The sequence below is a fragment of the Pyrus communis genome, chromosome 15 (assembly GCF_963583255.1).
Source record: "Pyrus communis chromosome 15, drPyrComm1.1, whole genome shotgun sequence".
NCBI classification, from domain to species: domain Eukaryota; kingdom Viridiplantae; phylum Streptophyta; class Magnoliopsida; order Rosales; family Rosaceae; genus Pyrus; species Pyrus communis.
In genome coordinates, this window is record NC_084817.1 from 5383919 (window position 1) to 5409981 (window position 26063).

The 26063-nt window shown below is 37.0% G+C and overlaps 4 protein-coding genes and 2 non-coding genes across 6 annotated transcripts; 1 reads left to right on the forward strand and 5 right to left on the reverse strand.

Moving 5' to 3' along the window:
• Window positions 1-881: 881 nt before the first annotated feature.
• Window positions 882-1960, forward strand: LOC137718209 (LOB domain-containing protein 37-like). Its single transcript, XM_068457710.1, has 2 exons — window positions 882-1216; window positions 1314-1960. Exons 1-2 carry the CDS (start codon window positions 1033-1035, stop codon window positions 1802-1804), a joined length of 675 nt encoding a protein of 224 aa, XP_068313811.1. The 5' UTR covers window positions 882-1032; the 3' UTR covers window positions 1805-1960.
• Window positions 1961-7321: 5361 nt separating this feature from the next.
• Window positions 7322-12932, reverse strand: LOC137717389 (QWRF motif-containing protein 2-like). Its single transcript, XM_068456751.1, has 6 exons — window positions 11076-12932; window positions 9987-10106; window positions 9606-9719; window positions 9415-9504; window positions 8705-8812; window positions 7322-8090 (listed from the first exon to the last, which is right to left on the reverse strand). The coding sequence occupies exons 1-6, from the start codon at window positions 12513-12515 to the stop codon at window positions 8016-8018; spliced, it is 1947 nt and encodes a 648-aa protein (XP_068312852.1). The 5' UTR covers window positions 12516-12932; the 3' UTR covers window positions 7322-8015.
• A 7491-nt stretch (window positions 12933-20423) lies between these two features.
• Window positions 20424-22187, reverse strand: LOC137716915 (uncharacterized). The gene is made up of 3 exons (XM_068456265.1): window positions 21947-22187; window positions 21055-21116; window positions 20424-20838 (listed from the first exon to the last, which is right to left on the reverse strand). Exons 1-3 carry the CDS (start codon window positions 22044-22046, stop codon window positions 20641-20643), a joined length of 360 nt encoding a protein of 119 aa, XP_068312366.1. The 5' UTR covers window positions 22047-22187; the 3' UTR covers window positions 20424-20640.
• A 1280-nt stretch (window positions 22188-23467) lies between these two features.
• On the reverse strand, window positions 23468-25007 carry LOC137717549 (small ribosomal subunit protein uS14z/uS14y/uS14x-like). The gene is made up of 3 exons (XM_068456947.1): window positions 24854-25007; window positions 24427-24526; window positions 23468-23684 (listed from the first exon to the last, which is right to left on the reverse strand). The coding sequence occupies exons 1-3, from the start codon at window positions 24913-24915 to the stop codon at window positions 23676-23678; spliced, it is 171 nt and encodes a 56-aa protein (XP_068313048.1). The 5' UTR covers window positions 24916-25007; the 3' UTR covers window positions 23468-23675.
• LOC137718882 (small nucleolar RNA SNORD14) lies at window positions 23807-23931 on the reverse strand. Its single transcript, XR_011065965.1, has one exon. It is a non-coding gene; the product is annotated as a small nucleolar RNA SNORD14 (small nucleolar RNA).
• Window positions 24059-24165, reverse strand: LOC137718912 (small nucleolar RNA snoR99). The gene has a single exon (XR_011065991.1). It is a non-coding gene; the product is annotated as a small nucleolar RNA snoR99 (small nucleolar RNA).
• Window positions 25008-26063: the final 1056 nt, after the last annotated feature.

Sequence of the window (26063 nt, forward strand, 5' to 3'; positions counted from 1 at the left end):
TTGTCAGTTAGGATTATGATTTTAAGAATTGATTATATTCTATTGTTGTTCTTTTATATTGATTGTTATATAATTTTATATAACAAAAAATAAACATATGATTTTATGATACTAATTTCAGCTAGCCCATCCAAGAAAAAAGTCCTAGCTCCTCCCTTGAATGGTGGGTCCATTTTATACAAGTCATTTTTTAAAACATATTATATCTACTAATTAATAAAACACTCATTGTCAATCAAAATCCTATAAAATTACCAGTTTAACCCTTTAATTAAAACAGAACATAAATAAGCAATATGGGGCAAAAATGTAATTTCACACAATCAAATTTTACTTTTTTTTTTTTTCAAAAACCTCACCTACATGTAATCCTAACATATCTCTAATTAATAAAAAATAAAAAATAAAAAAAACTTCCAACTCCCACATTCTCTATCACTCTCTTCCTCTCTCCTAGTTCAAAAATAAAAAAAATTTCTTACACTCTTTGTGTGTGCCGGCATGCTAATTTATATTAGAGTAAGACATTTAGGCTAAGCCACATACTAGAATGAATTACTATAATTTTAGTGTCGAACTTATAATTCAGAAGAGAAAAAAATATCACGTATACTACATAATTTTGATATCAAACTAGTCAATCAGGAAAGAAAATAAATATGGTTAACTACTACAATTTGTTTTCATATTCTTGTTATATTATTTATTCATTTCAAAGACAAAATAAAGAGGAGGATGATGAAAAGCGAATGCGGAAAACATTCACTAAACTCCTAAACTCAACCACAGTTTCTTCTCTCTCCTCTCTCTCTCTCTCTCTCTCTCTCTCTCTCTCTCTCTCTCTATCTTCTAGTCTCTCTCTAGTTTCTTCTTCCTGCTTCTCTAAATACCAAAGCGCAGCTTCAAGACCCACACTCTCACTCCCTCCCCTCAACAAACTCAACAAACCAAACAACTTTCAACTCAGAGAGAGATTTCATCACTCACCTTTGATTTGATTTGTTTTGGAGGGAGGCCGATCGGGCGGTGGAGATGAGCTGCAACGGCTGCCGAGTGCTCCGGAAGGGATGCAGCGACACATGCATACTGAGGTCGTGCCTGTACTGGATCGACTCTCCCGAAGCCCAAGGCCACGCCACCCTGTTCCTTGCCAAGTTCTTTGGCCGCAGCGATCTACTCTCCTTCGTCTCCGCCGTACCGGAAAACCAACGCCCCGGTAAACAATCAATTAATTAATTAAACAATATTGCAATAATTTTACACGATTAATATTTGCCATCAATTAATCCATATTTTTCCTTTTTCTCGATCAGCTCTGTTTCAGTCTCTGCTGTTCGAAGCGTGCGGCCGCACGGTGAACCCGGTGAACGGAGCGGTGGGGCTTCTGTCGAGCGGGAACTGGCACGTGTGCCAGTCGGCGGTCGAAACGGTGCTCTGCGGCGGCGCTTTGAGGCCGTTACAGGCTTTCACTACGCCTACCCTCGACGAGTCTTCGGACGCGTTCAGCAGAGGCGCATGCACGCCGAAAAACTGCTACTATCCGTCGGCGTCGGCATACTACGACGCGGAGCGAATCCAGCCGTTCGAGGCGGCGGGGCTCTCTCTGAAGCCGAATCTCGTGGCGGCAGAGAGAGGAAGAGGGAGGGGAATGTGGATCTGCGTAAGTGCCGCGATGGATCAGCGGCGGAGGGATACGGTGTCGTTTGATTCGGAGGAGTCGGTGATGACTACGACAACGACGAGGACCTTTGAAAGCGGTGGCGGCGATCTGAAGGATCGCAAGCTTCTGAACCTTTTTGTCTAAGTACTATTAACCTATGAGAGAGAAATCTATGAGAAAGAGAGAGAGAGATTTTGTTCAACTAATAGCAAATGAGTACTCGTAATTAGAAGTGATAAGTGAATAATGTATTCCGAGAGGAAACACGATAATCGGAGCCGATCAGTTTTGCGTTGAATATTCCGGTGTTCTTCCTTCTTTTTTTATTTTTATTTTTAAATTTAAATTTTCAGTTTTCAATTATTTGTTTTATTTTTGGAGGAGTTGTCGATAATGGCAAGGGTGACGTGTCGGTGATTGCCGCCTCTCGACGCAGGTTTCCATGGGATTGTCCTGGCCGTACATCATCTGAGAATTACACCTGTATGATGTGCATGCACCCCCTGTCTATTATGATCCGTCTGATTAAATCACGATGATGACGACACGTGGAAATTTAAATAGTGTTTTAACTACATCATCTACAACAATAGTGTATTTGATTTCACACAACTTCATATTAGTCTAATTCGACATGAGATTGTCTTATTGAAGCTTGGATAAATTTCACAAAATTACTTTAATTATAGACTGAACTATATTTTATTCCTTGTATTTTAAATATTGTAATGTTATACATCAATTTATAAATTCATTGCAATATCAGATATCAATTAAAAAAATCTGTCAATTTTTCTATTAACCACTTACGTGGTAGCTAATAGGTCGCCTCACTCAATAAACTAGATGGATAAATTAATTCAATATTAAAAATTAAGAATTTTTTTAACAAAAAAATTAAAATATTGAATAGGGTCCCACCACTGAGCTTAGCACCTCATTCACCATCACCACCACCGTGCATTCTCCTTCTCCCACACCAGACGCCACCCTCGCCTTCGTAACTCCGGCGAAGTCCTCTTCCTTCTCCGGCCACCGGATTGTCCTCGCTGGCGTTTGATTATTTCTAAAATTCTTTTCACCCTCCACTGATTTTTTTCGTCCAGGATTTTTTATTTTTGAAGTTTCTCTTCTACCTCTCATTATCTCCGGCCTAATCCTCTCCCTCATTTCCCCTCAGAACACCCGTCGTCCCCCTCCGACTCCTCCCACAGCCCCGATGGGTCGAATAATAACCTCTTTTCTTTCCTTCCTCCTGGGTCTCTTCAATTCGAGCAAAAAAGCAGCAATCAAACTCATCAAATCCATCCCCGCCGCACCCGCATCTCGTCTGCAACCAACCACAACATCCACATTCGTTTGTCCCGTCAACCCAATTCTGCTCCTGCTTCATCCTCTCAACCGAGGCAAAAATTACGAAAAATGATAAAACCCATGAACCCGCAAAACCCAATTTTGATTTCCCCAAATGACAAGTCCCTCTGCCATCATTGTCGAATCGGTTTAATCTGGAAGAAACTCGAGCAATCCGAATTGGAGCTCGAATGAAATAGCTGCAATTATGCAACTCCGTGATTTGGTGGAGACCCGTTCGGCCACGACTCCGAGGAAGACGAGCGGGTATCAGAGCGAATTGGCGGAGACCCGGTTGAGAGGCGGAGTCGGGGTCGTTCTGGTTTCCAACGAAGCAGTGGAGGTGGAGGGTTCGGCGGAAATCTCGAGGTTTCCTGGGAATTGGTTTCCAGCGAATGGGGAAATGGATACGGGGGAGAGCAAAAGGGATAAGGGTTTTGGGGAAACCCTAGGAAATCGAAATTAGAAGGGATAAGGGTTTTGGGGAAACCCTAGGAAATCGAAATTAGAAGGAGGGGATTGGGTGAATCTGATCGCCGACTCTAATCTTCGGTAAGGTCGAGGTATTGAGGTTGGGGAGGTCGGGGAGGGTGGCGGGGAAGCGTTGATGAGGATGTTCTGGGAAGCACGATGGAAGGAAAAGAAGGTTCCGCGCCAACCTTTTTCATTTTTTAATTTTTAATTTTTAGTTTTTTTTTTTAATTTTTTTTTTTAAATTTGAATGTCAGTCCATGTGCTGATGAATAGAGAAGACAAACTAGAACGAATATGCGACGTCAGCAATTGACAGATTTTTTAACAGAGGTTTGATATTGTAATGAATTCATAAGTTGAGGTATAACATTGCAACGTTTAAAACATAAGGTATGAAATTGTGGTTCGGTCTATAATTAAGATAATTTTATGTAATTTACTCTTGAAATTTCTATTATTATCGTGGACTAAAACTTATCAATATTCTCAATACACTGTCGTGAATTACTAACAACGCAAACGTATTTTCATTTTTTGCCATAGTGCGTTGGTAGCGTTTGCACATGATATTGCGTGTTGAGTGGTATTTCAACGTGTGATAATGGCGTATCGAGATGTAAGAAAGTTTTTCTCGTTACCACAGTTTTTCAACATGTGACATGATGGCAATACTTTATGCGTAACTATGGGTTGATGGCATTCTACCACCTGGAAAACATGTGCAGCAACAAGCATATAAATAAAAACTTGAACTTGAAACAAAGGGAAACAATAATGGAAAAAATGATCTCAACCTGAAAAAATGCTTACGTAACAGGTGATAACATGTGGTCTATAATTTAGTCGACGTCAGATGTGCTTCTGATTTTGTTCGAGTAGAAATGTTAGGGGAGCACTCTCAGGACCGGTTTAGCATTGCAGATTTTTTTTTTTAAAGCCGCTTTTTAAAAGGGTTGAGATTAAAATTGTGTTTGGTAAATAAAAAAAAATATCTTTTTCAAAAGTATGGGTTCAAAACAGCAGAAACAACTCTATCCATACTTTAAAAAACAATGCTTTTTTCTTTTTCACAGCATATCAACCCCAAATTAGCTTTCAAAGCGGGACTCTACATGTAGTCTCTGTCATCTCACTGTTTACATCAATTTTCATGCCAACATTATAAAACATTGTGCCACAAGAATGAGGTGGTAAAGAGTTCCACTTTTGAGAAAATCTCCTTAACATTTCTCTTGTTTGAGATAACACAAAGATTGGGGAAATGCAAATGCCATGCCATTTGCTTTATCTTGTGCGTATTGATAGAGTAAATTATACTTTGCATCTTCAAGTTTGAGTTCAATTGTAACCATATACATATCTTTAAAATATTGCAATTTTATATACAGAGTTATTATTTAGCTGCAATGTCATATATCATTATATAATTTTTAAATTTGACGTTAAATCACATGTTAAGTGATAATGTAACGAGCCAACTTAGTACTACGTACGATCTACTGATATTCCTCTTATAAGTGAGAGGTCTTAAGTTCGATTCGCACCAAAAGCGAAGTTAAACAACATTATTATGATAAAATATTGTAAGGTTTATCCCACTCCCTCACCCCTTGATGTAGATACTATTGGTTATTAAAAAAAAATGATAATGTGACGAATATACAACTGCCCACCCGTCCCCAACAAGATTAATAAAAAGTCTTATATTCATCATAACTGATAAGCATCAACCTGATTTTTCTCTTCTTTTTTTTTTGGGTATTTTAAGATTTTCCATACAAAAAGATCTTTTTGCAAAGCGATAGCATTATATTGATAATTAGACAATTAATATAATCTTTCAAAAGAACAACTTGGATGAGATTAGGAGGTTCTCCAAAATAATAAAAAATCAAGTTTAAATATAAAGTAAACTTAGCTAATCTGTGGACCACAACATTAACTGAGTGTCGAGTTGAAAAACTTGAGAGCTAACATCGGTTGCGAAGTCATCAGCTGGTCCCATTTTAGATGCATTAAAAAGTGGAGAATGAGTCACAACGTTTTATAATAAGCTATTTTTTCAACAAGTTGTTAACACATCTATAACATGACAATTCAACTCCCTAGAAATATGTATCATCTTTGCATTCATGTAGTCAATCTCAAACCTTCTCTAACTAAGTAGAGACTGAATATCGCTAAATCAACAATTCGTATGTATACACTTCAACTTCATTGAACCATTCTCATCAAGAAAAAAACAAAGGTGAAGTTCACTCAATTTGAAAACGGTGATTTGTGAGTTGCATCGTTTTTCTATTATGATAGTGGTATATTTAGGTACAAAGAGTAGAAGATCAGAAAACTAACACGTGCCATCTAAACAAAAGGGTGGAGGTATTGTATCAGAGGCTGGCGAGGCAGGGATGGATAAATGGAAGAGAGGACCGCAACCGAAAGGAGAATCAACGGATGGATTTGAAGTGGGGGAGAAGTGGGACCCTGAAAAGCAAGAAATTTTTGACCAAAAGAAAAAAGAAAGCGAGAAATGGTGCGGTGCACGTCAGCCCCCATCCACGGGCAAAAACCTCCGCCGTTGGAAGTGGGTTCCTCGGCGTCACCACCTATAGTTTTTTTTTGTTTTTTTATTTTTATTTTTGTTTTTTTCGAAAATAAAAAAGGTAGACGTAGGAAAAGGACACACATCAACTATTTGTTCTAATCCATTCGCTTCGCCGCGTCTCTCAAAGATGCTGTGTGGGTCCCCCACCTACACTTCTCTCCATTCTTTTCTCTCGTGATTGGCATTGCGTTGTTCATACAACACGCGGGCACTTTCAGTTTTACAGATCATTGTTAATTTTTTATCATTGATTTTTTTTTTCAATTTTTTTGATCTAACGATCTAAAATTATGAAGTATTGGTGAGAAGTAAGTGTGGATAACACTAATTTTTTTGTCAAAGTCCTCCCTTTACTTCTAATTCATTTGTAAAATTTTTCTCATAAACTTTAGAGGAGTATAGTCAAATTAAGATTTGATAAGATTTCACAAGATTTTAATACAGATTTTAATAGACTTTCAGATCAGAGTATAGTCGATCAAGATTTTGAAAGAGTATTTTAAAAGACTTTGAAATCATAGTGTAGTCAAATTAGGATTTGAGATGATTTTAAAAATACATCTAAATCTATGGGTAGTCAATATAGATTTTGATAGGGATTTTTAAAATGATTATAAATCTAGGGGTATTAAAAAAATCAAGGATTTGACAGTATTTCATGAAGTTGTGGATTTTGTTGGATTTGTGATCACAAATATACATAACCAAGAGAAAAAAAACCCCACCTCAACCCCTAGGATTCTCAATCCAGCTTATTCACATTTTATCACTCCTTTCTTTCCTCTCCAACTTCTCTCCCAAACCCTAGCGGGTCGTAATATAATCTCATAGAACTCTTGCCATCCATAGATTTGATTTTTATGACTTGGGTTATGGGAATTGGATGAAGAGGTGTGTTTAGTTGGTGGGTGATGGGTATTTGAAAAAAGAGCAGCGGGGTTTGTTTAGTTGTGGTGAATTGGGTCCTCCAGGTGTTTGATAAAAAGCGCAAGAGGGTTTTTGGGGTTTTTGGAGTGGGAGAATGGGATAGAATAAGTTGAAGCGTGGAGAAGGAGGGAGTGAGAAGAACAAGAAGGCCTTGAAAGACCATGGGGCATGTGTTGGAGATGATGATAATTAATTTCTTTATGAAATATCTCAAAGAAATTCAATTTATGTTGATTTGGTCTGTTTGTATTGGTTTGATGATGCTTAAAAATCTTATGAAATCCATAATCAAAATCTACCCAAACCATTGAAATCTATAATGAAAATCCATATAAATCTGTCAAAATCGATATAGGATTGAAAAGTCTATTAAAATCCTTTGAAATCTATCACTTAATAAAGTCTATTAAAATCATCTGAAATCCAAATTGACTACACCCTTCTTAATCTCAGCTAATCATCCCGTACACTTTATAAAATATTGTTAGATTCAAACCTTATCGATGTTATCTTCAAAAGCTATTAAATTAAACAAAAATTAAAAGCATCACTGCACATATTTACACATATTTTCCTCTTTGGAATTTGGATCCTCTCCAGACCTTAGTGTCCAAAGCCTAAGAACCCGGAAATCCGAGGCATTGGTTTATGTGAGGTGGCCAACGGAATGAGTTAATGGAGACCGTCGGATTCAATTTGAGTGGTTCGGATTGCCTGATCCGAGATCCGGAGTAGATCTCTATACTTCCTCTTTACTTATGGATAAAGTAAAGGTGTATACAAATTAATTTGGTATTGACAACACAAATTTCTTGCTATCTATGCACGTAAACATCTCAATTCCGCGTAGTACCTTAAACACAGCAACAGGCATATTAGAGTCTTCTTCTCTTGTTTTCGCTTCGGCTTCACGGATTCGAAGGTAAAATTTGTGCAAAAGGAAAAAGAATCTGATGTTGATGTTAGCTGTTTAGGCAGTCATAATACGGTTTAGCTTTACACTTCCGCCGCGAGGCTGTCAGGTACGCGTTTCTGTTGTAAAATATGCGTCCTGAGGCTACATTCCTCCACCTGAGTATTAAAAACAGAAATTTTTGCAGATAAGATAAACAATGAGAAAGAGAGGACAGGAATGTTAAAAGGTATTGGAGAATAGAAAGCTGCACCACTCATATTCTACCCCTAAAATGATTGGTTACACTGCCTCCCAAAATTAGGCGAAGTTTTCGGGACCTTTGAGTTTCTAGAAATTAAACTGAGGTAGGAGTTTCCGTTATGAACAAAGTTTCATGATTGGTTTTGGATCGGAATAAAATTTGAGGTTGTAGAAGTACAGGGAATAATGCAATCGATCCGGATCATATTCTTCTACGTGATACTTTATGTCAAGTGGATAGAAATAAGGCACGAGGAATCTGAAAGAAGGCCAGTGTGCATTATTATAAACCACAAAATGTATCAGCACCGATAACGTCATATATTGTTGTCACATCTATCATTCTACCTTTACACAAAAACAATGGTACAGATTATAGAGCAGAATTGTTCAGGAATAACTTACGAGGGTCGGGTTTATCTCATGGTAAAATAATGGGAAAATTCACATCAATAACTACTAAACTGGTGTCTACTTCCTATCCAATGGGTGATTAGATATTGAAACCGAAACCAAATTCGAATCTTACCTGCATGGCTGCAACTGTTGACAATAGATCTCTGCACTGACCAAGCAAAGCATGCTCCTTCGCAGTTATATTTGCAAGTTCAGCCACCAAAAAGTTCACATCCCCAACCTATCAATTACATGTGGTTTCAGACCAATTGGAAAAAAAAAAAAATCAAAATTTTAAACAGGAAGTTAGATAGTTACTCGGTTAGGGCCAAATGCATTGTTATTGGACATGATTATTGGCTGCTCCACATCCAAAGAGAGCTAGAGCTAAATGCTTTGCGAGTGATATAAAACATTTTACATACATATCGCTCCATGTTTATAAGATCTTTCTAACCACTCGTATTGATAAGTGAAAACCCACGGAACCCTTTTGTTATACCCATTAGATTTCATAGTTGTCACGTGTGATTTATACTGTATTCTGCTCAAAAAGCCAGCACAGGTAGCAGCAATAATTCTGAATTTCTAAACTACATCGTTTATATCTACAACCATAGTAGGTCAACTATCACACTCTAGAATCCACATGGATTATGTCACAACCTCTATTTGCCGTCCTGGAAGGACTCTAAGCATAGGTTTTTAGAAGGCATGCACAATGAATAAAATTGAGGATAACAACAATCAACTCACCCTTCATCATGGTCCTGAACTAATTATAGATGCAAAAAACAAACATAGATTGCAAGGATTCCAATGATAAAAATAAAAGAAAGTCACCTTCGATAACAATAAGCATATTGATGATGCCATCGCTTGCATCACATCAACTGCTGAAGAAATAGCATCCTTCACATTGTGGACATCAGCCTGTAGCAATGAAGAGCCAAAAAAATGATAAATTGTTAGGCAATGAGCTGTCAGGGTATATAAGGAACTAACTAAAGAAGAGATATATGAGAGGTACATACCCTTGCTCCAACAACTGGAAGACGGAGTGTGCTAGCTTTCAAAGCTTCGATGGCCCCTGACAAAGAATCCGAGTAATCCCGATCCATAAGTGACAACTCTTCCAGATATGTCATCTGCACTCATCAAGATAGGGGATTAAACTCAACACAATGCATGCATCGAGGAGTACAAAACGGCCATTAAGACAAAGACGTAATTCTTTCCTCTAAAGAATAAGTAATTTTTCAGATTTCAGTCGATCTCTGTGCATGTGTGTAACTGAAAATTGAGCACTAGATGACCTTTAGAAGCAGAACTAACATGGACATGAACTGAAAATCATGAATAACCAGGCCAAAGATTGATAAGAAATAAAAGCAAAATGTAGTCAGAGGTCTTACTTGCCCCTTTAGGATGGATGTTATCTTCAAATGTTGCCTCAGCAGATGTAACTCAATCCGTTTTTGTCTTACAGATTCACAAAGTCTTGAACTCGTTACCCATGCATTATAGAGGCTTCCCTGATGGAAGGAATTTGAGACAACTAAAATTAGAGTTAAGAATTAAGTATAACACATATAACAAAGCAAGGAGAAGCAGTTAATCCTGAATTCATGCATCCTTCACTCATTCAATATTTATTCATGGTACTTTAGATTCCTTTTTAAAACAATAAGTTTTAATCAGTGGTAACTATCCACATCTATCTACAAATCACTTTCATCCCAAGTTCTGAAAACAAAATTTATAGAATACTATTCCTGCACAACAACGAGTTCCACTTTGATAGTCAAAACAGGAAAATAATTAATCTAGTATGTGTTTGGAAGAAGATTCCCAAACAAAAGCCTATTGATCTCATATGGCAATAATAATTCAATACAGCATTTTGCCACCAAGCTGCATGTTAAACTTCAATCATCATGCTTTTGCGGCAAGAAGCTATCAAGCTAACCACCCTAAAGGTTCTCATCAATACACAAATATGCATGACATGACAAGTAACTCCAAATGAATTAAAAGAATCCATTTTTTCGCTTTCCCACAAGTCACAACTTACAACTTAGCACCCCTGTTTTACGTCATTCATCCTCCCCAAACATGTTTTTAGATCAGAACACACAACACAGAATACCTTAGCTTACTTCAACATTGACTGCAAATACAAGTCTCCTTTCAATTTACGCATCAATATCCAACTTGGAACATTCGAGGGGATAACCGACAATATATTATGAACAAAACTGAAAGGGATGCCATATAATATTAAGAGACTCGAAACCTGAATCACAACTTAAATTTATGATGATAAATTCTACAACCAAGAAATGTAAAGGTGGTCAATTAAGAAAAAGAAACCCAAAAGCAGTCAAATTCCCCTATAAAAACAAAGGTCCCATATACAAGAAAATAGTTAACAAAACAAATCTATTCAATATGTGGAACCAAACAATAAGCCAGACATTAAGGATAAAGTTCAGAAGCTATACCTCTGCATTGGACCTCTGTGCAGCTAGGGCGGCATCAGCTCTTGCATTTACAAAACGCCACTGCAAGAGCCGGTTATGTAATAGCCTCACCACATATGCATCAACCATCCGGTTCTCTCCAACTTTTCCTCTTCGAACATCAGCAGCGAAACTTAAAACTGAAGGCACGCTCAAATTACTACTTGGAGTAGCCAACACTCCATTCCTCATCCGAGAAGGGCTCAATCCCCTCATAGGCGAAGATGGCACCAACGACCTGCTGAGCTTACTAGGCGAAGCAGGCCCAGCAGCTCCACGAATAGGGGATAACTGCCCCCTGCTATTCATAACACCTCGAGGAGATGACACTGGACTATCCATAGATAACCTGTTGCTCTCAATATGTTTAGGAGAACCCATATTTTTGGTTGCATTACCCTTATTAGACTCTGATTGGCGGCGCAATCTATTGTTAGTCTCTTGCCAAAACCTCGCAGGCACAACTATCCCTCTAGGCCGTGGTGCTTGTCCAACGCCAACGTAGCCATTGGTGCCGCCACCACCGCCACTACCAAGCTCGTGCGGTCCTGAAGTAGAACTGCCAAAAGACACACTATCAAAATTCGAACAAGCCTCGGTCTCAGACTCTGTATTACCTGAATTGCCCCCATCAACAGCCTTAGTAGCTTTCACTGAGCCTAAATTGCAGGAATTCAACCTCAATCTCCCATCAACATCATCCCCCATTGAGGTTTGTAATGCTCTAACCACATTGGCGCCAGATCCACTCATCCTCTTCCTCTCATCCGTGCAATCCAAGCTCCTATTCATACTATTCGGTTGTCGCAACCTCGCAGGCCACCGCTGCTGCTCTGTCGGCTTGGAATTCTCACTCTGATCTGTTCTAAACGGCGTCGTCGCCTTCCTCCTCTCCGGCGTGCCCTTCCTTGTACTCGGAGACGGCGCCGGTTTCGCTTTACTCACCTGGAGAGAGTACGACTCGCCCTGAAACGACACCGATAAGCTCCTCGTTGAAGTGAACAGTAGCTTCTGAGCCGCGGACATTTCACCGCCGCCAGCACCACCATTCCCGGTCCTCAAATTCAAAGAATTAGGGCGAGGAGTGACAACTCTCCTCCTCTCCACCGATTGCGAGCGCTTCACAGACTGCGACAACGGCGTCGCCGCCGTCGAACCGCCGGTTCTGGACGGCAACGGAGAGGGACAACGCCTCGAATTCGAACAAGTAGAGGAAGAAGTAGAAGATGAGGAGGACATGTACCGGGAAGTGACCTCCCGAGCTTTGAGGCGGCGAGGAACGGGGACGCCATTGTCGGGTTCAGAAGGCAGAAGAGGAGGCCTTACGGTGCCGTTTTGGGGACGACCTCCTCCTTGGGACGCGGCCTTGTGGTTCAATGTCGTCGACACAGCAGCTACCATCGCAGAAACACAAAATCCCATTCAAATCTCATCCTCCAAAAACCCTAACCCCTCGCAAATTAACAAAACTCCAGGGACCTAAAAGCAAAACCTCCGACTATCCCTGCGAGTTCCGCGGCTCTGAGAAAAGTAAACAATCGCGAAAAAAATGAAAAATAAAATTAGGAAAGCAGAGAGAGAGAGAGAGGGAGAGTGAGAAATCACAGAGTATGAAGGAAGGCGGCTTCACAAAAGTGCTTTTTCGGGGAGTGATCGGACAGTTGGGAATGTGGGAATATATGATGAAATATGACCGTTACGATTAAATCGGCGACAGAAGAAGTTGAATAGGCGAGATTTGGGAGTATAACTGTCGTGCTACGGTGGCTGTGGCTCAATTCAATTCCCTTTTAAATAAATATTTTTCTATCCTGGTTTTTTATTTTGGTCGCACGCTGGGTTTTAGGCAACGGGATCTTTTCTAATTACTAATCAACTTTAAATAGTAGGTTGGGACGTGACTGAGAAGTTGTTCAGTCTTAACCGCCTCGTATTATTTTTAATTCAATCATATTATAATAGGTAATTATTTTAGAGAAGTATTATCGGCACTCCAAAAATTTTATTCTACACTTCTCATTAACGTGTATTTTTCTTTCATAATATAAAATGTTTGGAGTGTAGAATGAAATATTTGAAACGTTAATAACAATTTCCTTATTTTAATTAATACTACATATGCAACAAATCAGTTATTTATTACATTATAACTTGTGAATTTTTATTACATTTTTTAGTTAAGATTATATTTTAAATATGCAACGTACTAATCATTTGTACTTTCTGTAGTTTTTTGTTGCTGTTTTGATTGATCTTGTTGGAGTCCCTTGGTCCAGAGCTGTTTCTTCCATCACTGCGAGTTTTATTTATTTTTATTAAACTAGCTCTGCAATTTAAGTTTCTTTCCTTTTCTTGTGGAGAAAAATTTAGGGGTATCGGCACTTGCGGCAGGTGATGTTCTCACAGTGAAAATTTCATAAGATATTTTTTACTTTCATTTTAATTAACTAAAATTAGGTGTTAAATTTTCACAGGTGAAGAACACCATTGGGGCACAAGTGACAGGAACACTTGAAAATTTCTCCTTCTTGTGTTGCGATCGTTAGGCATTGTGTCATGCTTTTAACCAAAATTATATTATTATAACATATAAACTAATAATGTGACATAGTTATATGGTCGCCGAGCTCAAAATATGTCGGATTTAACTTATAGCATGATATTATGCGCACTTGCATCATCGAAGATCATGTTTTATTTTCATGTTCTCATTTTTCACAATATTTTACCGATAAGCGAATTTGACGATGTTGTTACTTCAAGCATCGAAGTCGACATATCGTTATCGTGATTTAAGCTTATGAATTGCATCCACGAGGTGGTGCGTAATTTGTGTCGCCAGGAACAAAGGAGAGATGCGAATGAACGTAGAGGAGGAATGTGAATCTGTGAAGGAACGTTACGGTTACGCTATCCTTTCTTCAACGCGGGTACTAAAAATTAGGCCTTTTTTTGTCAATAAAAATTAGGCTATCAGTTGACCAAACGATTACAATATCTCGATTCTATCAATTTTCTTGTCATATACAAATAAAATAAAAACAGTTACAAATAAATGAAGAGACATCATTATTTTCAAAATATTTGTTTTCAAATTTATGATTTTGGTAATGATTTTTCATAATATTTACGGCTGACGTTCGATGAGATATGCAAACACAATTATGGAAAGGAAAATTGGTGTTTTCAATTCAATCACACGATAAGAAAATTAATTATTTGATATAATTCATATCTTCTTCTTTTTTTCCTTTCTTGGGTATAACGAATTAATATCCCAAAAACCTTGCCACTCCTTGAAGTTTTCTTTTTCATTTTATAGGGTTCCAGGTGGGTGTGTTATCATAAGCTAGCTCCATTTTTAGTTGTTAATTATATTTTGATTATAATCGATATTAAAGAGAGTGGAAGAAATTTTTCAGTATGTTGGAAATATGATCTGGTATACAATGCTGTATAATTTAAGTAGTTGAAATTTATTTTTTCAAGTATATAATCACTTGTATAATAACGTGTGGTATACAACTCTATGTTCCAGACACACTGAAAAATCTCTAAAAAAGGGGGTTGTGTTCTATCCCGATAGCTTTGAGCTAAACTTACAGTGAATACTTATAGCGGATTAAAGAAAAAAACTCTATCCACTATAATGATTCATTACTTGCTCAATTATGAAGAGTAAGTTACTATTATGGACTAATTGGTTTTCTAGTATTAGTATTGGATGGCTTAGCTAACTTTGAATCATACAAAAGTGAGAAGACAATCACATTCCTTCATGCTTTGTAACTCCACTTTCCTTAATCTTTCTCTTTTCTTTAAGTTAATTTTAAGTCATTCTAAATCTTGCCCTTTTAATGCAATGATATTAGAGCAAACCAACTCCCTTTCTTATCACAATCTTAACTATTTCTCGATTGTATGCGCATATGTATAGGTTGTTTAGAGCACTTATCACATGCTTTTTGTCTAAAACACTCATCCTGTAACTACTAACTATCTTTCTGTAATGAATGATGGGTGTAGTAGATATAAGAATGCTTATACCGTAGTTTGAAGACATATCCTTTTCCAGCCAACTTAAATCCCTACTTTTTATATAATAAAGTAATTACGATTACTCATCTGTCACTAAACAAACTTTTAGTGATGTGATTATCAATCGTTATTCACCAATAAATTGCATCGTTTTAGTCCACAACTTATATATGATATAATATTTTATACATCTTTTAAAGCTAACCTATGACAAAAGCACTTCATACGTTAATGACTCAAAAGGAATTAAGCATAATTAAAGACTTGTAGTTTTTAAAACAAACAAGTCAGCTGCAGCCAACTTTTTATATTATTTGCATGATGCCACTTAATTAACTAACAAACTTAATTATGCTAATTTTTGTTAATTAAATTATTAAAACCTACCAAGCCATACTTGTAAAGGAAAGGCCTGAAATATGGAGCGATACGTCACATGTTATTATACAATTGGAAAGACACTTGAAAACTAAACTTTTCTTCAATTGTATAATGACATGTGGTGTACCGTCTCGTGTTTCAGACACACTGAAAATTTTCTCTAAAGGAAGAGGGAGGTCTCTTCCAAGACTTAGCTTGCATTTTATCTCAAAAAAATTGCATCTTATTCAAACTTGGACTTCACTTCCATTATTAAACCTAGTTTGGAAGTTACTGCATATTTCACTGCTGTAAATTGCAGTAACTTCTATTTTCAACTTGTTATATCTCCTTTGTTCAAGGAACTAGCTCTATCACCCTTTCCTTTTTCTCCTTTTTCTCCTTTCTTTCTATCCCTTCTTCAACACTCTATGTGTTCGGATTTTTCTAAAGAAGAACAAATGCTGAGACCACTCAATTTTACGAGAAGAAATAACTTATATCTGGAAGATTCCGATCACTTTATTATAAACTAACAACGTATTGTCGTGTGAAAAAGTAAAAAAAAAAACACATGAAAATGTGTGATTGAAATGAGAACTGTCATTGTGATTGTTGATAAGTTTCCCTCCAAACTCATAGAATTTTTCTGCTTATGTCTTTTACGTTTAATAGGGTATCTCGTGCAAATTCAATCAAGTGTCGAGAGAAACTTAAAATACAAAAAAAATAAATGCAGAGGCAGAATGATGAACTAGTAGGTATAGAATACTAGTTGTGGGAAGCAATGCATTTGATTAGAGAGGAGAGAAATAAATACCTGCCTAAATTCGATGAAGAAACAAAAGCTAAATCGGATGCCCTACATTCCATTTCGTTTGTTGCTAAAGGACCACTCATGATCACTGTTTTATTGCCTAATCCAGATCAAACCCCTATTAGTTAAGGCCATCCCCACTTCTCAACATAAAGAGGGACAATCTTAGAGAAGAAAAAAAGGCGTCTTTGTAGGATGCTCCGTCCCCTCTTGCCTCTATCTTTCCTCCACTTTGCTTCGTATGCCTGTCTTTTCAGGGTCCCACTTCTCTCCACGCGAGTTTTATAGGAGGAGAAGAGAGACTTGCATAGACCCCAGTGCAGTGGCGGATCCAAAAAATAATATTAAGGGGCGTGCATAATTTTTTTTAACAGAAATAGCATGCATATTGTCATTTCATCGAGTCTTGGTAGGCTTAAAGTCATTTGGAAAGACATACTGCACACTTATTAATGTCTCATTTGCGTGGGTAACTAACATGTTCCAAGGCTGCTCCCATATGAATGCTTAACAAAAATAGCATGCATGTCGTCATTTCATCGAGTTTTGGTAGACTTAAAGTCATTTGGAAAGACATAATGTACACCTGTTAATGCCTCATTTGCGTGGGTAACTAACATGTTCCAAGGCTGCTCTCATATGAATGCTTAACAAAGAAACACACTTACCTTGAACACACTAACATTGTTTGATATCATTACATCTCATTAATATGTTTGTCCAAGAATGATGATGTTTTGTTATTCTCTAATATCACAATTTCATTTACTTTGCATTTTTAGATAATTTTTTACTTTGTTCTTTTTTTTGCCTACAATTGTAATCACAACCAACAAACAAGTCAGAGGTAAATAATATTAGGACTAGTCTGTAAATGGGCAACACCTCTCTAATGCATTTTATCAAGCAATTGAAGGGCATATATGAAGGGCAACTCCAACCTTTAAAGGGGCAGCATCCAAGTCATCCATGGACATTTACCAAAATTCGGAGAAGTTATCCTTGGACATTCACTGAGTTCGGGAAGTCAACTGACCTCCTGCCCCTCAATGCATCCGCCCCTGCCCGAGTGTAAATTTTTGTTGTTTATATAACATTCATCGTGGAATTTAATTGTATGATTGTTTTTCAGACGCAATTCGGTTAGACTGATTATTTGTAACATTCACCATTCATACATATTAGGCACAAATTTGAATAAATTAGCTCCCAATTGTTGGATTAAGACACCAAATTTGTTCACTAAGTTATACATAATAGAAGACGAGAGATTCTATGAGCCAAGACGTTTGAAGAAACATGATAAGTTGATAAATCCGAGATTAATACCTTAGGGCTTGTTTGAAACTGTTTTTAAAACGGTTGGAGTTTTTTATGAAAATATTTTTGGAATCAATATTTAGTAAAAATGCAAGTGAATTTTGGAAAAATACTTGAAGTGTTTTCTGCAAGAAGGACATAACTAGTGGAACTCAAAAACATTTTCTCTAAAAGCGGTTTTAGTCATTTTAAAAGCACTTCATGTCACTAAATAAGAAAAAGTCGAAGAAAATTAAATACAAGTGAGACATTAACGCATACGTTTTTAAGAAAGACAAAACATCATACAAAAATCTAAAAAAAACAAAACGTCGTACACAAAGCTAAAAAATACAAAACGTCGTACACAAAGCCAAATTGATTAAAACTATCTACAATTTATCATCATTTTGGACTTTTACTTAGGCTGGATGCACATGAATTTTGGTCTACTAGATAATTTTGGTCCATCATAGCGTAAAAATAGGATTTAGGACAAAAGATGGTGGTGCTCATCAATGTGTGGACAATGACTGAATATCCCACACTAAAAAGCCAAACTTTAATCTTCTGTTAAGTTTCCATCAAGCATATAAAGGGACTAAGGGCTGCAAATTTATGACGGATTGATGTCGTTTCAGTCGTTATTATGACACAAAATAATCTGTCACAAAAGACTAGCAACTAACGTAGACAAAACCTACTAATCTTGATCCACAATTTAGTCGCAAAAAGGATAGAAACAGAAACAATTTAGATGGAACAAAATTCTCATCTATGGAAACCTAATATCAATGTTTAACCAAACCCTACCAAATTTTCGGACATACGCCCACCGTACATACCAATTTATGCAACTAGTGGACATACATACCATCAGAAACCTACCATAGGCGGACTACCGGGGTACGATTTCGTTGATATATGATGGGTTTCGGAGATCGAAAGCAAAATGACTTGGGAAATACTACTTAATCCACATCATATAATTGATGTTAATTAAAGGAACTAAATGTGATTAGGTTAGGTAAACCTTCCATCCAAAACATGAGCTATATCTCACGTTGAAAGCTATATATATGTGGTTTTTTAGCTAAAATAGTATCTGAGAATGACATAACTCGTACTTAGTCATTGAGATTTAAAATCAATATAAATGATTCATGAGTTTGTCTACTGTCAATCATTTTGATTCTTCAGTGAAAAATCCCCTTTAAAAAAGGGAAAATGATAAAAACATCCTCAATTTTTGTCAAATCATTTGATCTCATTGTGTATTAAATTGAGGATTTTTATTTATTATTATTTTTTTTATCATTTTGGTCCTTATTTAACAAATATTTTTCATGAAAAGAACAAAATGATTGACAGTGAACAAATTCGGGGACAACTTTTATTGATTTCAAATCTTAAAGACCAAAATGAAGAGTTATACCAATCTGAGCAACCATTATGGCTAAAATTCTTATATATTTATGTACTCAAATGCTTAGGAGAAGTGATAATATTTTTCATGGTCCCATTAGCTTTAATCAATAAGATGCTCCTTTAATCTTTCCGCTCCCAAAGCCGGAAAAAGAGCTTGACAGTAAGGACAGCAATGGCTTAGTTTTCTTTTGCCTAACTCTTATTATTATGATACTCAATATTTTCTGCAACTTGCCTGCCATTATAAAATCACATAATTTCTCACCCAAATGATGTTTTAATTTTCGGCCCAATTCTTATCATTAGTTAATTAAGGACCCTAATTACCATTACAAGGACTAATCATTCTGTTTATTGAATCAGGGACAAGTGAAAGGTAGGAAGTAGAAATGAGGTAGGACCCAACAGGGAGAAAAAGAAAACAGTACAGATGGACCATCAAAAGCTTGAGAGAAAAGGTCGGCGGACATCTTTTATGTATTCTATTTTTCACTTATCATATGATGACAGAGATAATCATTATAAATATATAACCTAAGATAGCAATAGCATGTGACACGAAGATAAATAAAATGAAAGAGCGATAAATACGATTATCTCTCTTGTTTTGCAATGAATTTGTCTGCTGCCAACTAACATGTATTTAGTAACCAAAAGCTCTCACTTTACCCTCTTTTTTTTTTTTTTTTTTTTTTTTTTTAAATGAGACCAGCAGGTAGCTTTGTTAAGGTAATTCACTATTTTGAGGGGTCGGGAAGACTTATAGAAGCATTTTAATCTCCTTCTGGTCACTATCGTATGATTCACCAACGTTAGAAATCAAACCCAAAATATACCTTTTGAAATACGGGCTTGAAATCTGTTTACAACCACTATACCACCTTGTGGTGTTTAACCAAATGTTATTACTTGACCACCCTAATCTTTAACTAACATGATACTATTAGTTTATCTAAATGTCAACCCTTTTCCAACAAGACCTGACCTTAAGTTCTTAACTACCATACTATTAAACTTTCCTGAGCCAACCCCACTTATATTATAACAATTTGCAAATTAAAGCTTAGGAATGTCAAATCGTCCGAAAAAGTTAGGCTCTAAAGTCTAAAGCAGGTTCCTATGTATAAAATTTCAACAAAAATAGTAAGGCCTAGTTTTGTCCAACTAATACTTATTTATATAGTAGTTCTTTTATGATACAAACGACAATCTAAACTAAATAAATCTAAAGTACGGAAAGAGTGATTGAACTTACAGATTTTGAATTAGAGTATCTGAATTAGGGATTTTGAAATAGGGTCCCAAACCGTACCAAAATACCGAATTTTTGGTTCGGTTTTGATTTTCAAAATCCCATCCCGAAAAGAATCGATTCATTATTTGGTTTGTGTTTTTCGGTTCGGGATTCCAATCCGAACCACCCCTAGTTATTTCTGTTATAAGACACAATATATTCATATCATGATAAAACGACACAAGTAGTCTGAATTCTGAAATGTGCAAGAGCGTTACACACAAAATATGCATGGAAGGTTTGTTTAAACAACTTCGGAGTCGCAGATAACATCAAGATTCTAGTAATGAAAGGAACAGGTCTAAAGCTGGCTAAGGAGTACCGCCGGGATTGGGACGAGCAGGAGGCGAAGGCTTCGGAATGTACGGGATTATAGGCGCACCGTGCTCGATCGGACCATGTTTGATGGAAGCTTTCGAATTCGGAGAAGGATCAATGGGGCGGTAATCATCCAGATTCACATTGCCAGCACTGCCCTTCTTCTGTGTCCTTGGAGTGTAGCCATTCCCCTGCAGTTTGAGAAACAAAAGACAAATCCCAACATCACGAAGAACTCCTATTAGTAAGATGATTAAACAGGCAATAACGTCCTCTGAGCTAGCTTGTGAATAGTGTTTGACACGAGGACTTCCATGCAACGAAGATGCTATTGTGCACATAATATCTTCGGACTGACTTTCGGACGAGGGTGATGCATGCTTTTTTCAAAAGGTTTGTGCATGTACCTTGAGCTTTCTGTTTGTAACAATCATTTTTGGCCCAACAGCATGGAGGTTGAAGAGACTATCTGTAACAAGAAATTAGGATAAATAGTTGGTAACCAGAAATTAGGATAAATAGTTGGTAACTTTAGTCTTATTTAGAACAAAAATATGGTGATTTTCACTCCCATTAAGCAATGTTTAAAATATCCACGAAATTGTCGATATTTCCGTCCAAATATTCAAAAAGTCAAGAATCGATAAGAGAGGGGTCAAATTCAAACTTCACCCTATGTTGGTAAGATATAGGAAAATTAATGAATATCAATGCTATTTACCGACTTATTATTGAAATTTTGCCGAAACTCATTCCAAATTTCGAACTTTTGATTTTTTTGAGATATTTTCTCTAATTTCGATTTAATCTGAATGAGTTGATACACCCACCCCATAGTGAATTCCCATAATTTTCGTCGAAGGCAATAACCGATATCAATTGATACATCCATCGATATTTTCAGAAATTTGCATATCGATATTTCCATCTATATTGATATTTTAAACCTTGCTATTAAGCCATTAACAATTCATAATTAACTAATTACAAAATTATCACTACTTACATAATTCAAATCAGAAAATATAAAACATGGTAGCTCAACACATGAAAGTAAAGAATTTTCAAGGGGATTATGTATGAATTTTCTGCCCGCCATGCAATTATATAACAAAATGGTTAGTAGTGAAAAGCACTGGCCCTACAAATTACATAAGATTACCTCAAATGAGTGAGTAAACCAACTTATACTCAAAAGCCAAAAGCCAAAAGCCACTCTTTTTTACTACTATTTATAGATTTGAGAACACCATTAAAAAAGCATAACCAAATTCAACCCCAAAAAAGATTAAACTTTACCCGGAAATAAGGAGCCATTTCTGCTGCTGGAGACACTGAGGAAGAACACTACAACTATTCGGAGCACAAAAGGCAAAACCCAGAAACCAGAAGCCTTCATGGAGCTTTTTTACTTCTTTTTTGGTCTCTCAAACACCCGGCCTGCCGTCGCGCCAAGGATTTTAAGACAAGAACGAAGTCCACCACCAGGAATTCCGGCGCTAAGAAGAACAACTCATGTCTTTCTTTCTGTACTGCTTTTTGTTTTGTGGCGGTGACTGAGTGATAAAAAATATCATTTTTGCTTACCACTAGTCATCATATTTATCACCGTTAGATGAATTTAAATTTCAAGATTCATGTGGTGAATAAATATAAATTTCAAAATTCAAACTCATCTAACAGTGATAAATAGGATAATGATCATACATTATATAAATAATGGTGAATAAAAATGCATTCAAAATATAATGTGGGTGTCACTGACGTTTCATTTACTGCGTTTTCTTTCTAATAAGTAATAACAGAGAGTTCTTCAAAAAAAAAAGTAATAACAGAGCAGAGCATTTAAGAGCTTCATTTACTGTGTTTTTGCAGACACAGAAAGAGAGCAGTCTCGGGTGGGGGAATTGAAAGGCTTTGGTGTTCAAGGGTTGCCGTGGAATGTGAGCTTTTGGGCACGTCTGCTGCATTTGGCTGAGCCAATTTGCACGGTATAAAACACCCTTAAACAGTTATTTTAAATTAAAAGAATACTTAGCTATTCAAAGATGAATAGAAACTTCTACTCAAAATTTCTCAAAATTATTCGTTGTAAATTTATAGAACTTCGTGTTTATAATCAAAACCATTCATATTATAAATAACCCTATAAAGATCGCGTCCGCAAAAAAACAATTAAAACTAAAATCATTTAATCATCAAATTGTTTAAAAACAAATGAACGGTATTGGTAAAAATATTGCGAACCGTCTATGTATTTATCACGATAGATTGACTAAACGACCTTAGTTTTAATTTATTTTTTGTAAAGATAACTTTTACAATGTGATTCGTAGTATGAACGATTCTGATCATAAGTACAAAGCCCTGTGATTAAAACATTAAAAATTTTGAGTAGGATTTGCTACTCATATTTGACTAGCCAAATATTGTTCATAGGTTGATAAATACAGAATTACCGTTAATTGGTTAATTTCTTGTTTGGTCGCCGAGAAAACAAAGGAAAATGATCGGAAAAACGTAGCTTTTGAAAGATGTGAAAGTAAATTCCATGAATTTTCTTAAGAAACAAACAGAAAGTGAGTTGCATGACCATGAATTGACGGTTTATGGGCGTAACCTTTGCACATGACTCATCTTGTTTTAAATTCTTCTTCACCAAAAAGATGAGAGAACAAGAGTATGGACTAAAGCCAACTTCCGTATGTGCGTGACGACATCATTCGCTAATGACTAGCATCAAATCTAATCAAAACCTGTGAAGCAAGTTAGAAGATAAATGAAATCTCAGACTAAGAAGGAATGATAAAACCAAAGAGAGAGAGAAATACCCACTGGATAACAAGATTTCGATTCAACGAATAGTTTCAACAATGGCTCAGTCAACAACTAATTGTCAAAACTTTAAGATTATACTACATTATGGTCTTGGATAAGAAAATGAAAAGGTACAGAAACAATGAAAACGATCCTGAGCTCCATACTTCAGACAACTTGATGGCCAATCTGAATCAAGCGGTGTCTCCATTTAGCGGTACTGCAATGAAGATACAACGCAGCATAAGTACCCATCCAAATTCAAGACATGGACACGCACACACAAATTTATAACAAGCAAGATAGCTGTAGAGAAGAGGGGATAATTCTAAATATCAAAAAATTCTCAGACATCCAAGGAAGGATAAAGCAGCATTAGCTCTCAAGCCTGCCGAAAGGCGAAAGCTCTTAGGCGGCCACTGCGAATGTTCTTGAGAAACAAGCCTCAGTTTTTGTCATCATCGATATTTGTAAGATAACGATTTGATTTATAACAGTTGGTAATAAGATCTCGAATCACATCCACATCAACAAAACTCAAAGTAAAAGAATTTCAAAATATCAACAAACAAAAGGGAAAGTTCGACAAAAATAACCTATTCCATCCAACAATGATCAGCAAGTCACAAAAACAAAAACAGCTGACAAAGTGAAAGGATGGAGGTAGGTTGCTTTCATGGACTTGTACATTCCCAAATCAATCAACCGCTGCTAAGGGGATAACGTAAAGTCCGAAAACTATATAGTATATTGTCTCAGTCCGTTAACAAAATGAAGATACAGAACAGAAGTACCGAAATCAAATACAAAAACTGCAACACACACTAAAGAAGAATAATCAAGCTGCTTCACAATGTATTAAAGGTCTTTTCAATCGAGGCAGGGAACCAGGGAACCAAATGCAGATTATACAATCAAAACAGAAACAAAAAAAAAAAAGACAATAGAAATTGAATTCATACCTTGATGAAGCCAATCTCCTTGGCGTTGCTGCGGAAGCACTGCCTGCAGCACATCAGCGCGTACTTCCGGATCAACCCATGAGGGTTTCCACACACTCGGCTGTTCATATTAACAAAAAAATCACACCCAAAAAAATACATAACAAAACCACTAGCAGCACATAAGTATAAAAATATGCAATACACAATAGATCCAGACCCGTGATTAAGATTCTTGAAAGTGATTAATTAAGCTAATACAAACTCAAAAACTCCGGTAATACAGATAATATTTTACACATAAATCGGACAACACAGATATAATACCAAAAAAGTAATTGTTCATACATAATCCAAATCTCAGGAAAAGAAATGGTGATTAATTGCAGATCAACATAAACGCAGAATTTAAGAAAAATAAGTGAGATTTGGGGATTAAAATTCATACCAAGTGCGGGAACCAGGGCCGTAGTTCTTGGGGTGAGAGTTCCAGACGTTCGAGTGCCCCATCTTGAATCACGCTAGGGTTTTCTTTCTGCGTCGCCTCGGCAGCTGCGGGAATACGATGGAGATCTAAAACCCTAATCCTTGTGGCTCGCATTTGCGAACCGTCGTTGCTTATATAGTACCAGGTACAACGCTGCGTTTTGGTCGTTCTTGCCGCCACCGTGCAACGCTGCGCTTCTTCCTCCAACCGGCACGTGCTGTTGCCAACCAGGCCTTCATTTGGGCTTTAGGAACCAATCCTTCGAGGCTCTGTTTAGAATTTGAGTCCATATGTTATGTTGGGCCGAATAAGAAGAGAATTTTTAGTAGTGCTCGTGCCACATCATCTATCCACCCAAGAATTGAAGGCACACAAAAGACGATCACTTAGTATTACGAATTTACAATTTAGTGGTATTCTTCTTTACTTATAAGAAATGTTTTAGGTTTGAATCCATCTGAAGGAGAATTTGAACTACTTTATTGCTAGCCAATTGTCACATCCCAGCCCGGGGGGGACCACTTCCCAGGCCCGCTCCACCACCGTAGCACGATATTGTCTGCTTTGGGCCCCGACCATGTCCTCACGGTTTTGTTTCTGGGAACTCACACGAGAACTTCCCGATGGGTCACCCATGCTAGGAATGCTCTCGCGCGCTACTCGCTTAACTTCAGAATTCTTACGGAACCTGAAGCCAGTGAACTCCCAAAAGGCCTCGTGCTAGGTAGGGATAGAAATATACATATAAGGATCACTCCCTGGGCGATGTGGGATGTCACAATCCACCCCCCTTAAGGCCTCGACGTCCTCGTCGGCACACCACGGCCAGGGTTAGACTCTGATACCCATTCCTTTTAGCCCAACTTAGCTCACTCAATAAGAGGCCCATGTTTTGAAGCCCAAGATAGGCCCACCACAAGAATGTGTGACCCAATTCGCTGATTCCTTGAGTCTGAAAATGAAGTTGAAATAGTGAATCGAAAAAACCTGATTCTTTGAGTGAGTGGCTGACCTGACCACGACGTGAAAAGATTATTTTATGGGTCCGATATACGGGGTGATATATCATTTATTATTACATAAGCGATTAGATTTTTGTGTTAAAAATTAATAACATAAAAAATAAAAGTTTTTACTATTTATATAATAACACATTGTATACCTTTGTGAT